Source organism: Chenopodium album, chromosome 2, assembly GCF_948465745.1.
Source record: "Chenopodium album chromosome 2, dcCheAlbu1.1, whole genome shotgun sequence".
NCBI classification, from domain to species: Eukaryota; Viridiplantae; Streptophyta; class Magnoliopsida; order Caryophyllales; family Amaranthaceae; genus Chenopodium; species Chenopodium album.
This window is the reverse complement of record NC_137835.1, coordinates 80,645,934-80,660,814: the sequence shown is the minus strand read 5'-3', so window position 1 is coordinate 80,660,814 and position 14,881 is coordinate 80,645,934. Positions and strand designations below refer to the sequence as shown.

At 33.9% G+C, this 14,881-nt stretch overlaps 3 protein-coding genes across 5 annotated transcripts; 1 reads left to right on the top strand and 2 right to left on the bottom strand.

Moving 5' to 3' along the window:
- Positions 1-229: 229 nt before the first annotated feature.
- LOC145602790 (ubiquitin-conjugating enzyme E2 5-like) lies at positions 230-5,362 on the bottom strand. Of its 3 annotated transcripts, none has more exons than XM_081658947.1 (8): positions 5,217-5,362; positions 2,951-3,022; positions 2,437-2,516; positions 2,116-2,230; positions 1,957-2,009; positions 1,639-1,767; positions 628-816; positions 230-511 (listed from the first exon to the last, which is right to left on the bottom strand). In XM_081658947.1, the coding sequence occupies exons 2-7, from the start codon at positions 2,992-2,994 to the stop codon at positions 671-673; spliced, it is 567 nt and encodes a 188-aa protein (XP_081515073.1). In that variant the 5' UTR covers positions 2,995-3,022; positions 5,217-5,362; the 3' UTR covers positions 230-511; positions 628-670. The 3 variants fall into 3 exon arrangements, with proteins under 3 accessions (XP_081515073.1, XP_081515079.1, XP_081515085.1); XM_081658953.1 differs by having other exon boundaries at positions 230-514; positions 697-816; XM_081658959.1 differs by lacking the exon at positions 5,217-5,362 and adding an exon at positions 3,973-4,326.
- A 4,815-nt stretch (positions 5,363-10,177) lies between these two features.
- LOC145577328 (putative F-box protein At3g16210) lies at positions 10,178-11,374 on the top strand. The gene has a single exon (XM_081634789.1). The coding sequence runs from the start codon at positions 10,178-10,180 to the stop codon at positions 11,372-11,374; it is 1,197 nt and encodes a 398-aa protein (XP_081490915.1).
- A 523-nt stretch (positions 11,375-11,897) lies between these two features.
- LOC145577312 (F-box protein At1g30790-like) lies at positions 11,898-14,067 on the bottom strand. Its single transcript, XM_081634788.1, has 2 exons — positions 14,000-14,067; positions 11,898-13,004 (listed from the first exon to the last, which is right to left on the bottom strand). The coding sequence occupies exon 2, from the start codon at positions 12,996-12,998 to the stop codon at positions 11,898-11,900; it is 1,101 nt and encodes a 366-aa protein (XP_081490914.1). The 5' UTR covers positions 12,999-13,004; positions 14,000-14,067.
- Between the last annotated feature and the right edge of the window lie 814 nt (positions 14,068-14,881).

Here is a 14,881-nt window from a genome sequence, read left to right as displayed (position 1 = left end):
TCAAATACTCAATTCTTACACTTGAAAGTTGAAACAAAACTCAAGTCAAGGTTTCAATCTTTACAAGCTTCAACTTCAATTTTATTATCACCTAAAATCAACTGAGTATGAAAACATTATCATTGATACAGCCCCATTTCTATGGAAGGCTCTAATTTGCATTGCAACAACAGGCCAAAGACAAGCAGAAATGATGATCTGAAGATAGATATGTACAATCAATTACATCTGAAATTTATCAATAAAATAAATAAAATAGAGTCTGATATTTACAAAGCACTTCCTGCCTATTGTCTAATCAGGTTGAGCTTTTTCCACAAAATATAAAAAACCAAGGAAAGAATATTCAACAATTGTTGTACAAGAAGCAATCAATTGATCATAAAAAAGAGAGCATGAAGATAGCTCATACAAGTTTGCCAAAAAAAAAGAAGTATTTAACATTATACACATTTTATTTGTCATCTCCTCGTCATGGGAATCAGAAATCAGCCAATAGCTTTCGAGATTTCTGCAGAATGCATGAGACAACATCACTTACAGAGGAATGAATCTGATCTCAAGTCGTAGAGGTAAATGCTTCATAAACGGAAAGTAGAATTATTTCATTGTGGTACTAAGTCTAACCAAGTAAGGTGAGGCAAAAGACAGTATAATGTATCATCGCCTTTCATGGTTCTGCATGCCCCTCCCCTGTGCCTGTTGCTTCATTGTCACTTGATGAATCTTCATCCTCACTGACTTCCTCACTACCACTTCCATCTTCAACAGAAGAGCCCAAAATATTCTCCTTCTTGGCATATTGTTCACAGTATTCTGTACAAATGATAAAAAGTCATGATTACCAAAATATATTGCAAGTTTGCAAGCATGTAAGCACAATTAATGTCACAGAGACTATGTTAGCTTATTTGGGATTACTGAAAAATAGCTGCACAAAGCTTCTACCATGGATTACAGAAAAAATTTGCACATGCTTACGTAGACAAAAGTGACACAGTTTTTATTTATTTATTTATCTTTTAAATGTGAGCATGTACCAATTGGCACGTTGATAGACTCATACAACAAGGCGTTGCAGGACATGAAACTTCCAACCTTCCTTTCAACTAGTATTGTTTATCAGTCAGTAATTCATAAAACGCTAGCCATACAATTCAGAACTGGAGATGCTTCATACTTACCATGGCCTACCTTGGTGATGCTTTGATAAGGTTGAACCTGGTCTTGCTAAAATCACTCATACTGCAAAATCTCGTCCAGAAGCATGACTTTTTGCAAATATACTTTAGTCTAAATAACTCTGACTGTACTGTTGACATAATCACATCTAAAGCATGCTATAGAAGCCAAAGCATGTACAATAGTATTCTCTTTCCCAGTTCTCTCTCCCACTTCCTTTTTTTAAACTAATTGTGTGGTGCACACACAAAAGGCACAAAGCTTTAGTAGGTTCAGAGAATCCAAATAGAACCGGCACTGAAGGAATTTGGGGGGGGGGGGGGGTGCATAGATCAACAGAACTACAAAGTGTATGAATCTTCCAACAGGTCATGCTGTTGTTGAGATAGTACAGCTCTCTAGATATACACAGAACAAAGAGTAAAATACCAAAATCTAGAATGTACAAAATCATACCTTTAACTTTCTGTTCATATCTTTTTTTGTCCCTCATCATTAGGTAACCAGCATCAGAATTAAGGGGATGTGAAGGATTTGGGTAGAGCAGAAGCTGGGGGAGAAACATTTCAAACACATTTACAAGATCTACAGAAGAAACAGCACCAATCAATCAACTTATGATAGAAAAAAAAATGTTAGATTAAGAATCCCTTAAAAAGTACAGATTTTTTCAGCTAAGAGATATGCAGCTTGATGGAGATGGAGATAGCAGGGTAAATTAAAAAACAATTAATTTGACACAAGATCCAAAGACCATCAATAAAAGAAAATTACCAAACATAGGACTCCATGATTGGTTGATTACATTCAAGCAAACAGAGCCAGAGCTGAAGTTTCAGAAAATGTATATTGTCTGGTCAGTAAAGTTCTTGATTAGAGTGACTATATATATGCTCTAGAATCTAGATTAACAGTGGACACTGATACACTCACTGCTCATCAATATTTGGATGAAAGATTTTGTTCAAGAATCTAATTGAAGGAGGCTTGAAAGGATAAGAATCTGGAAACTTAACATGGATTTTCCACACCCCGCCATCATAAGGACCTGCAGCCACAATCACATGTGTTAGCCATAAATAGTCAGATCACCCAAGCTTGGGAAGAATATTATCTGCCTCTCACTTGCCTTTAGAACATGGGATAACATATGCTTCATCATTGTGTTTGACAGAGCAAAAAAAATAAACAGGCCAATTCCCCGAAGGAAGAAATGAAGACAATGAATTAAGAGACAGATGTATATTAACATACTTTCTTTTGGACCATGAAACACCACATTGAATTCATTGACTGCATCATTTATCGTCTCCACAGTGAAATCACTCATTAACCTGAGAAGAAAGTACACAATCAAAACTACCTTCTGGTAGAAATCAAAATGAAATGTCATTCAGAAAGAAAATCTCAACAACGGGTTCAATGTGCTCTGATAAGAAAATGAATTTTTTTTGAAAGAGTGCAGCATCAATCTTAGCTGAACTTTACAGTTGAATGATCAAATTACTCAACTAAACAATGCATTATACAAAACAAAGATGCATGAGGAGCTCAACTGACAATGGACATCATATCATTATGCCCCAACAAAGGATTGTAAGTCATAGCTGCTGTTGAGGTAAAACAAATATTGTGCAAAAGTAACATAGTTTGATGACAAGAGAGGAAGCCAATGAGTACAGGAAGTCAATGAATACAGCCAAGATAAATGCACTAAGTTAAAGCTAGCGACAGTGAAAATGCGAAGTATTAATGTAAGGAACTTTACATTCTCATAAAATACGACTCTCTTCTCTTGCTTGGCGAAGACATGATAATATATTTGCACAAATGCTTGAACCTACAAAAAATACAGAGACTTTACAATATACCAAATAAATAAAGAATACTCAACAGACCAATTATGACATATAATTCCAGTCTCAGCATAAACAATTTTCCAGAGAAGAAATGCCTAATTGTTTATCAAAACACAAAAATTAGGGTGCAGAAGGTAATCTTAGTTCATATATACAATGTTAATCACTGATTGCTTCAACCGATATGTACAGAGCAGACAATAATATATGCAATAATGCAAAGAATTCAACATTTCAAGCCCATAATATAGAAAATTAACAGCTTCAGCATGCAATTCAAATATCACATCAGAGGAGTAACATGATACAAGAATTGACAATGTAACTTGTCATCAAGAAAAATATTAGCTATCCGCCACCTGATAATCAGAGTATGTAGGTAGATCATAGAGGGGGTAACTCATCACAGTAAAACTTAACAAATTTCCACCCAAACAACGTCAATAGCCTGAGGCACAGCATTCAATGGGATGGATGGTCCTAACTACAACTATATTCTGAATTACAAAGGTACTGCCTCTGCGGCTCATTGTTCCCCCGAGAAGCTTCATAAGATCAACTTGCTGGAAGCAATTGGAATTTGAAATGTCTAAACATTCTTAGTTCACCCAAATATGTTCATTCTATCCACAATATATCTAGGACCATGTGAAAAGTTAAATATGAAATAGAGGTGTCAAATTCTGTCAGCATCAAGCATCAGTGTCAAAATTCATCAATATGAGACATCATTGGTGACCCTAGGATAAATGTAGAGAAACATCTTACAATATGTATACAAATATTTGAAGTGTCTAGATAATTTCCCAAGGCCACAGAAAAACCGAGCAAGTAATGGAATCAGAAGACATAACCAATCAAGTGAACATCAGCAAAGCTGTTTATATACACATATTAACCACAAAGCTGTCCTTAAGGTACTAAAACCAACCTCAGCAACTACAAAGAGTCTAAACTCCAAAGCAATGGCAGTCTGGTAGACCTACACATTCCGCATGGAAAGATAATAGCATCATCCCATAGAATTCAAGTGAACATCCAGCCATCTCTAAGTTTGGTGCTTTCCAAAACATATAAACCAGATAATCTCAAGATTCTGTCTCTACTTCATTACTATAAATCAAAGATAAACTTCAAAAGATCAGCATCTCTTAAATATTGACTAATTGACAAAGTGCAGATGAGGCGATTGAGGATCCACAATGATTAGACACTTTTCCTCTCTGCTTTATGTCAAATCGTTGCAAATAATATGAAACGGAGGCAATATATGTTACACAAATCTTCATTTCATCTGTTACCACAACCCCCTAGTTAAAGCCAAAATCTATGTTACTCAGGCTCAGGTACTTTTATCTAACAAGAGTATGTGTCCAAGTGTTATGCCCATGTTAGAGTGTCGAGGATTCAATAGGGTACTTGAGTGGAAGAGTTCGAATAACATAGGTTCTGATACGTGATGAACGACACTGATTTTGATCTCCAAGCGCATGTGTATATCAGCATAGGTTGTAAGTTCTAAGAAATTAATTCATTGACCGAGTTTGAATAAGTCCTGCCTAAAATTCTACAGCATTGTGATGCCTTATTGCTATTAAATAAACTATTTCTATTCGAGAATCAAGATTATCCAGCTTCTTCTAATAACTGGAAATTCAGGTAATCTTCATAACTAAGATTTCCTCTCAAGATTTCTACTTTGGTTACTCTTGAACAGATTGCAAATGTCACTTCCTTAAAACATCAATTTCATATTAACTACTTTCCCTATTGCTAATGTATTTCCATTTCGAATTCCTGAATTAGCTTCTTCCTTCTTCAAAATAGAAACCCAGAAAAAAATAACAGCAATACATTAAAAAAAACTAAAAATTTATAGGACCGAATCACATCTACATCTCTAAACTTGCAATTATAATAAGATGATCATTGACTAACATTGGAATAACCCATAAATATTCTCAAAACTACCGCTTCTCCAATAAATTGATTTTCTTCCCTAATTATGAGATTATCATGATCATTTTGATATTTAAATCAGCTGTAATAACAAAATCAAATCAATGCAAAAAAGAAAAAAAAAACAAATAGAGGGACAAAATTGAAAGGGTAAAATGAAGATAAATATTGAGTTATTATAAGAAATGAGATAGAAGAAAATTAAGAAGAACTTACCCAAATCCAGAAGATTGCACAAACAATTAGAAAGAAAAGTAATGAAGAAATGTTATTCAAACAAAATGAGAGAAATATCTTTGACAATTTCTACTACAAAAAAGTGCCCCGTGGTGACATACTAAATTACTAACGTGTGATCATTCCATTCTTCCCTATTCGCCTATTCTGCTACGGGGTATTACATTTAATGATTAAAATATACTCCTTACTTTGTATATTGGCTCTGTTCTCCTTATCTTATTATTAATAAATTTAATTTGTAACTCATACTTCCTACAATTCTATTTAGGTGACGCGTTTGATTTAGACACATATATTAAGGAGAGGAGAGAGAGTTAGAGAGAATGAAAAAGCAAGTGGGGTAGCTTGTTAATCAAGGTAAAAAATTTACACCAAAAAGAAACGTGTCAACTAAAAGAAACTTCCTAAATAGAATACATGTCAATTAAAAAAAACGGAGGTAGCATAATACGAAGTATAATGTCAGTTCATAAGATTAGTGAAAATCAAAGCAAAGTACCCATAATGTTTTAAAAAGTACCGATAAAAGTATATTTTTTTATTAATAAAAGTAAGTTTTAACGAAATAAAATCGATGATCAACAAAATTTATAAAAAGTTATTGGCCTGAACTGTGTTATATTCTTCATATTGTATGAGCTTATTCTGGGGTCATGGATTAATTTAAGTGCCTGATTTGGTCGACTTTGTAGAAATTAAAGAGAGGTTATTGACTACGATAAAATATGGTAAAATTTCTTACATGTAAAAATAGCTCAATCAACGACAAAGCACGCGTGAACACACAAAATAAAATGTGCCCCATACTAAAATTGTGAGCAGGGCACAATCATTTCACCACAAAGTTTACACACACACACACACAAAAAAAAAAAAAAAAAAAAAAAAAAAAAAAAAAAAAAAAAAAAAAAAACTCTTATTTAAGTGTAAAATTTAAAGGGTCAAAATTTGCCACCCAATTAGTAGAAATATTTCTCCCTATTTTATTACAAGCCTGTTGTGATCAACCTGTGCCTAACTACCATACTTTTACTCCCGGAATTGGGGATAAATGTATCAGTAATACTATTATTTGTCCTCTTACAATCAAAATTTAAAAGATGCAATGCTGCACACATGTACTTTTCCTTGAGAGCAACTAGGTATTTGAAGATAGAAGAGCAGCAATTAGGCCTGATAATTGACTGTCCTTGGTATCACCAAATCATTCCAATCAAGGTATCTTAAAATGTCAAGGGCAGAATGCTGCAGTTTCATATACCTCAAAGGCCGGGAAATTTGGGGAAGCTTTCGCCATAATAGCTAGCTGTGCCGACCATAAGGGCAACAGTTGCACCTTGAACTACCACACGGGCTCTCATAAGTTTCTGACCCAATTGTGAATTTCCTTGCCTAAAACTTATTAAGCCGGCTGTAAGGACTCCAGCGGTCAATAATGCACCTGAAAATTCAACCATGAATCAAGTCACTTAAAGTTACGGCAAACATTAATATCTATAGTCTATACTCTATACACAACTCCAACCTAAAATACTGTAGCTCCATAATCTACGCTGTTTCAGGAGAAGAATAGAAGTCAGGCTGAAAGGAACACAAAATATAATCCTAAGCATTGCTCTCCATTAATGAAGCGTTCAAGTCACCTTACGAGTTTTCAAATAGGAATTAAAAAGGATCAACACAAATGACTCCACCCTCCCAAATGGTGGAAGAGATTATTACACACAATTTGATCACCAATCCAGTAGAGAAAGAACCTCTACAGTAGGATTGATATTAATCTTTTGATCCAATGAAAATCTTATTTTTAAAAAACTACTATTGTAAAATTATATTTAGCAGCCATGTACTGTCATAAACTGACATTTGAATCAGCAGTTGTAAATAAATTTCGATGTCTGATTCATCTATTAGCTGATAAGTACATAAGGAACTAGTAGAGCATAACATATAGGTAAAATTAGAAAGATAAGTTGAAAGAGGGTCATTGGCAATACAATACAACAAGCAATATTGGTGGTCTAGTCACTTGAATCACAGCTGAACAGGTGAATGTTCAAATCCATTCATAAATTGAAAACAAATCTTATGCCCCTGGGTAGGAAAGGAGGGGTGAAAACCAAACAATAAACAGATGAATCAGCCAGGATTGTTTCAAGAAGTGAAAACTTGACATAAGAACTGTGGGGATCGCAACTCCGTGTTTATCAGCAAATGATGCTCTCTCCTAGCTCTTCTTTATACCCTACTAATCAAGCTAGAACCTATAGTCATTTACATATATTTATGGAGCACTAAAGTACATACATAATGTTCAGTGTCCCAGTAATGCCTCAGAATAGAACACTCTCATCTTCAAGTCATTATTTCACTCATCTTTGTGGCATATATGTTAATGAACTCACAAAAGAAGAGCAGCTGAATTCAAATTGATGTAAGCATGGCCTATTCTCTGTACAATCATAAACACTGAATCTCTTTCCAGTTCACTTTTGGCACGCTGTTATCTTCCACTTCACACAAGGAGACTAGTATACTAGATCACATGATGGAAGAATTGTACTCTGAATCAGATTAATATTCTAAACAAACCTTGTTTAACCATTCATCTACCTAAATAACCTAATCCTGTATAAACCTAATGAGAAAGGAATACCTCAGAAGAGCAAATAAAAGGTCAAAACGTGAAATATAAAACAAGAAAGCCATTTATAAATCTTCCCAAATGAATGTATGGCAAGTGTTGACAGAAAAATGATGTTATCTCTACTCCAAATGATTCTACAAACACTAGACGAGCCTCACAAGTCACAACCAAACACTAGACACCCTTCATTTCTTCCATTAGAAACCTAACCAAACACTACAACTATAAAGAGTATAAACCTATCACATATGATACTCCATTCCACTCCAAAAAGTATAAACATATCAAATTTACATACCAACAATTCGAATATTAAACTCCCATCATCTTTCTCAAACCTCAGCAACTCGATCTCCAACCAAACTCCACCATCATCCTTAGGTAATTCTCTATAACAATTGACCAAGTATTAAGCAAAATTATGAGCAATCCCAATATTTTTTATCTTATATAATTGAATCCCCTTCCGAAAATCATCTACAATCAATAACCCTCCATCGAAAACCAAGAATAAACCCTTAAACAGAAATGTTGTTCAATGCCATTCTTCCTGACTCCTAATTTTAAAGATCTAAAAGCTCAATCTCAAACCCCCATTTGCAATTTTTTTTTTTTTTTTTTTTTTTGCTATCATCATATTAAAGCAAAATTAACATTCACCCGCACAACTCCAATCACAAAAGACCTAAACATCAAAATTTCCAACTATTTTATCAAACAACTGGATAATCAAGGCTATAATTAAGGGGAAAAGCCCAAGAAATGAAATTTAAGGATACAATATGGTAATCAAAAGAAAATATTGAGATTGAAAGATAGAAAATTTTACCAATTGGGACTAGAGGATTCCTGATTCTCTTCTTCGACTCGAACAAATCGTCGATGCTGGGTTCTGGGGTTCCCATTTCTTCTCTCTCAAAAATCCCCAAATTACTATTTAATAAAAAAAAAAAAATCTTGAAATTAAACTATAAATTTTGATAATAGTCAAGAAAATTGCATCAATTTCTGCTCTCTCTCTTCCTCTGATTCCTCTGAAGCGTGGTTGGGTTGGCAAAAGCGCGGAGACACCAACACCATGAATTCGCACCGAGTTCAACGTTTTATATCTGGGCCTTTTCTTATGGCTCAAAATAGGGCCTTACAAAACGGGCTCATTAATAATTGCGTTCTTGGAGGATTTCGAATCTTTATCAGTTCAAGTGGCGGGTCTTGGCAAAAAATATTAAAGGTGTCGGGATTTGAATTTCTTATCCCTAGCTTAATATTTTATACGTAAAATAAGTTCATTAACTATTTAATTACAATAATTTACAAGAATGGCCTTGGTGGAAGGTCCTCTTCTGATTGGTTCTTTGTTTATTTATACGCAGTAGTATGTAGTAACCGATAATAAATTTTAAAATGATATGAATTTATCAAGTGACTTCTTAATTCAAAAGTGACCCAATCCAAACGGACTATACCAACTTCCAAACCAAAAGTCCCTTTTTTTAATGACAAACTTTTAAATAAAACGGATGTTCAGTAAATTACTGAACACCCGTTATAAAGTGACAATAAAATGTGCAAAAGTTACACTAAAACGCACAAAAGTTATCCTGACATATATAAAAGTTATTTATGCTTCATTGATAAATTTGACAAAAGTGACTAAATTTGACAAAAGTGACACTAAATCTGACAAAAGTGTACCCGATGTTCAGTAAATTACTGAAAACCGGGTGTATAAATTTTTTTTCCTTTTTTAATTTAATTTTTACCTCAAGTAAGTGATCCATCTATCCTTAAGAATACTTTTAGTTTTTTTCTATGTTCTTTAGAGTATCTCACCCAAATCTAGATTAAAAATCATAAAAAGATAATATTTTTGAAAACATTGTTGTCGACAAATCTTTTTATCTTACATGGTTATATTTTCCTTAACGTATATCACTAAAAGTGCTTACAATGAATTTTGTGAATAATTATTATGCAAAAATTGGAGTACCAAATAAAAAAGGGAAAAAAAAAAAAAGTTATAATTAGAGATAAGGCTATTCTGGTTACCAAACAAGGGTTAGATGTAAATAGATAAAGATAATTCCTTACTTAAATCGCCCAAGTGTTAAAATCTTGCTAAAGGGCAACTCAAGGACAAAGAAAATTAAAACTTCATTCTACAATCATATTCCGTACGCATTACAACTTGTGTGTAAAATTCCTTTTTTTTTTTTTCTTTTGTTTTTTGAGGAAAGAAGTTTGTAATCAATTCAGCAATCTTCCTCCAAAGAAAAGAAAAAACAAGATAATGTTGCACCTTTTCCCTCAAGAAATACTGGCAGAAGTATTGGCTAGGATTCCAGTAAAAACTCTTTTGATCATTAGGTGTGTTTGTAAATCTTGGAACTCTATCATCTCCTATAATCCGAATATATCTCAATTACACCTTCATTCTTACAAGAGCAATATCGAGAACAATTTCGTGTTGTCGCGTGAATGTAATTCTTGGAAGAAACATATGGTTGTTCGACATGTAGATACATTAACCAAAGTCGCGGACCTTGATGATACTCGCTATTTGAAAGTAGGTTATGTTGATGGGGTGTTAAAGGAACAAGTAGTTGTCCCTAGGACGTATGAAGAAATCGCGTACCTAAGCACGGATGATTGCCATTTAGTAGGTTATGTTGATGGGGTGTTACTAATACACACACATAATTACCGTGTTAATTTTGGACAATTACGGATTTTGTTGTGGAATCCTTCAATTCGAAAGGTTTTTGAAGTTCCTTTAACTAAAGAGAGATTTTGTGCTACTACAAATTTCGGGTTTGGTTATGATCATGTGAGTGATGATTATAAGGTTGTTGCTGTTGATACGCGGTCCAACTATTCGAAAAGTAAGGTTTATAGACTAAGAGCAGGTTTATGGTCTTCACTGAAGTACAATATTCATAGGAGATCATATCCAACTATTCCTAAGCTTTACTTGAAGAATTTCTCGTCTACAACGAATTTTGAAGGTGCAATTTATTGGCTTGCTAGTGATGATATGAAGAGAAGAGCAAGATATTCACATCTATTGTGTTTTAACGTATCAAGTGAGGCTTTTACTTGTGTAAAATTGCCTAATCTTGAACTCGAAGAAGGCGGGAAGCAGCCACCAAAGAGATGTCCATCAGTTGTGGATAAAAAGCTGGCAATTATAGACTTTTCTTTTACATTTCAGCAGGTTTGTGTTTGGGTGAGGGATGTTTATGGCGCAAATGGTCATTATCCTTGGACAAAACGGTATAGTGTGAATCTTCGCGTTCATAAATTCTTGTGCTTGAGGGAGAATGCTGAATTATTGTTCTATGGAAAATCGAGGCAGGTGTTCTCATATGACTTCAAAACTCAACAATTAAAGAATCTTGGAAGACATGATAGGCAGATCGTCGAATTTATGGATACTTATAAAGAAAGCTTAGTGTTGCTTGGAGGATATAAACAAGGAAAGAACTGAATTAGTACATGTTGATGTTTATGGGAAGTGTGTTTCAATAGTAGTAGATGACTCTGCATCACTTTCAGTTATCAGTCTTTAGAATAAGTCAATAAGTTGTATTAAATGTGTCCAGTTTTATTTTGTATTTTTATTGCAAATTGTATTTTCGAATCTTGCTGATTACAAAGAAATTTGTAGTAGCCTCTCCATTTGAGTATTATCCGTATGATCTTGAGATAGTATTATGCTCAGTAACATTTTAATCAAATCAGAGGTAATGATTTGGTTCATTCTTGTACAATTTCCAGTATTCCAACTTAGAGATCACATAATTAAAATTTTGCCTGGATGAGAAATTCAAATTTTGACACTATGTATGGCAGTTTGTTAGCACTTAACAGCAATGAGATAAGTACTACGTATTAAGTAAAGCATGCACAATATATTGAAACAGAAGCTTGCTAAATCAACATCAGATTGGAGTATTATTAAACAAGTTCAAAAATCTTTACAACAATTGTAAAGCCTAACTGGTATTAGCTTACACAAGTACCATTAGACATTTCGATGTTCTGAGATCGACAATCTGATGATTTTTGAGATCATAGGACTTTGTTTTTCTCTCTATCAACATGAAAAACTTGCTAGTCTTCTCAACATAGCACAAGTGACTAATATTACAGCCATGATGCTCAAAATACTCGTATGAACCATGAGATGAATCTGTTGAAAACCACTTAGTCCATGTCTCTTGTGCATCCTTGTTATCTAGAACCCATAAACTGTTTTGCCACAGCAAAACATCAAAGAGACCTACTGATCCTCCAAGAAGGAAGATAAATCGTAGAGACTTTTCCCTCTCCCCTGTTCCATCCTCTGGCAATTTAACAAAGGTAAATGCCTCAGTACCCAAGTCAAATGACGCGATATGGGTAGGTCTCCCACTACCGTGTTCTACCCTTCCATCGCGTGCCAGCCAATTCAAAGTGCCTTTGGAGAAAAGTGGGTTCCCCTTAATTAGCCACCAATCTCCCACATCCTCCAATAGCTTAAGACTCCATAGGCCGGTTTTTATTGAAAAAATTGCAATCGAGTTAGGAACTCGACTAAAAATTAGCCTAGTCTTAACAATGACCACTTTAAAATCATCTAACAAAGAATCAAAACCAAAAGAAGAAGAAAAACTAAGTTCGTTTCTTAGAAAAGGACATTCAGGAATTGACGCGAATTTATTAATGCTAGGGTTCCATAGGTGAAAAACAAGAGGGGAGTCCAACCTACTCATCAAGAACACCCCATTCGCGTAACCCTTAACCATGATCTCTTCACTTAAGTATATAGTCTTAACAGATATACTCTTAAATGAACTACTTTTCCGGAATCTTATTACCTCCTTAACAACATTATTTTTTTCTGTTCTTTCAATTGTAAGTAGCTCATTGCTTTGGTTGGTGTTAAAAAGGTTTGAATGCTTTGAAACAAAATCTTTGTTGTTGATGAATAAGATGATAGAGCACCAACACTTGCAGACAAGCATGTATCTTAAAAGGGATTCGGCCGGGAGTCTCGAAAGGATATCTGTCCATATTTCCTCTGGTAGACTGGTGGCGGCTTCTGAATTTTTGTTTCTTTGGTTCTCCATTGAAAACTGTAATGTGCATAAATAGGCATAAGAATATTAACAGTTGGACACAAATTATTTGCTAAATGAATAATTACATGGTGCAAAGAATAACATATAGTAACCAAATAAAATAGCTTAAGAGTTATGAGATAGTACAAAAGCAGTAGCAGGGGAAGGGATCTCATTGATCCAAACCCTTAAGCCATCAAAATTTCTGCTCATATTAGCTAGTTTATGAGCAACTCTATTACCTTCTCTTCTATCACAAGAAAAGACAAGCCTAGAACAAGACTTAGCAAGCTGAAAAATATCATTTAACACAATTCCAACATCACTGTTAGCACGAATTCCATTCTTCAGAGAATTGAAGAGATTAAGGTTGTCCAGCTCTAAAATAAGGCTCATTTGCCTTCACATACTCATCAATAAAAGCAACAGCGTGCTTAATAACCTTTTTCTTCTCAAAAAAACCAAACGTTTCACTTTAACCAAACCCCCAAAGCAGAATGTATTCTTCACCTAAACTTGTTTAACGGGTGTAGTTAATCGTTGTCATGTCGTGTCATGTTTTTTTTAACAATAAGATTGTGATTATAAATATGTTTAATACTTCTTATCAATAATCTAAAATTTTAATTTGAGTTGCAAATAAGTAGAGTGTTAAACACCCACATTACCAACCAATTCACCAAAAATAATATAGCAAAGCATAACAGCAAAAATTTAAACATTAAATGGCTACAAATGTTGAACAATATGAAAGAATTCCAAATTTCCAATCACAAAAACACAATTAATTGAAAACCCATCATCGTGAAGATTAAAAGAAGCGGACTTGTGAGAATTTCACCCTTTAAATCTCTTATTATGCAAATTGAATATATAATTTAGTAACAAAGGGTCACAAGCAACAAGAAGTTGATATATTAGAAAATTAACAAGAAAAACAAATAAAGGCAAAGAATATGAATACCGAATATTGAGTCTCTCTGACGCTAACGTTTGTTTACAGCACCAACCGAATATTAAGAGTCTACCACTCTAACGACCACCATCAAGAGCAAGGCAATGGAAGATCCAAATGTTGGCGATGATGACGAAATTCAAGGAGAAACTTGTTGTTGAAAAAAGAAGGAAAAAAAATCAACAACAAGGCTGAAGAAGCAAGAAGGGGATTCTAGAGAGAAGTAAATACTGTATATGTTTAAGCTTCTATTGGAAGCTAGAGAACTACGGAAGTACGGAGTAAGAATTTAAATTGTTTCTCAACTTAGGTGACTTTCAGAAATCGCTTTTTCCAAATTTAAATTATTTTTGCTCAATTAAAATATTTTTATTAAATTGAAATTAAATTTACTAAACTGAAATTATTTTAATTAATTCTTTATTATTATATTTCTTATTAACTTACTGATTTTTAATGAAATGATTTTGTTTCTGGGTGAAGCTGAAGAGTGAAGACAACATGACCTTTTATGGTGGTACATTTTTTTTTTCAAACAATGGTAATACATCTTGGTAAATCAACTAAACTAACATAATGTTGTGAAGCTATTTTTTATGTCCCACATTTTATTGTAACTAGCCTTTAAACTAACCTCTCCTCTCCTCTCCTCTCATCTTCTCTCCTCCTCTCTTCTAGGGTTTCTCCAAAATTTTGACCGTTTAGACCGAAAATAGTCTAATTTCTTCGAAAATTAGACTATTTACGATCCTTTTCCCTTAATTTTATTTAATTTTGCATTTTAGGCTTCAATAAATCTACACAAGTAGCAGTGTAGATATTTGTCCGTCTCCCTATGGTGGAGTATTTCCCAATAGTGGAGTCGTTAGTTTTTGTTAGTTTAGGGTTCGTTTGACATCGTTATGGTTTTCTGTTTTTTGGTTTTTTGTTTTTAAAA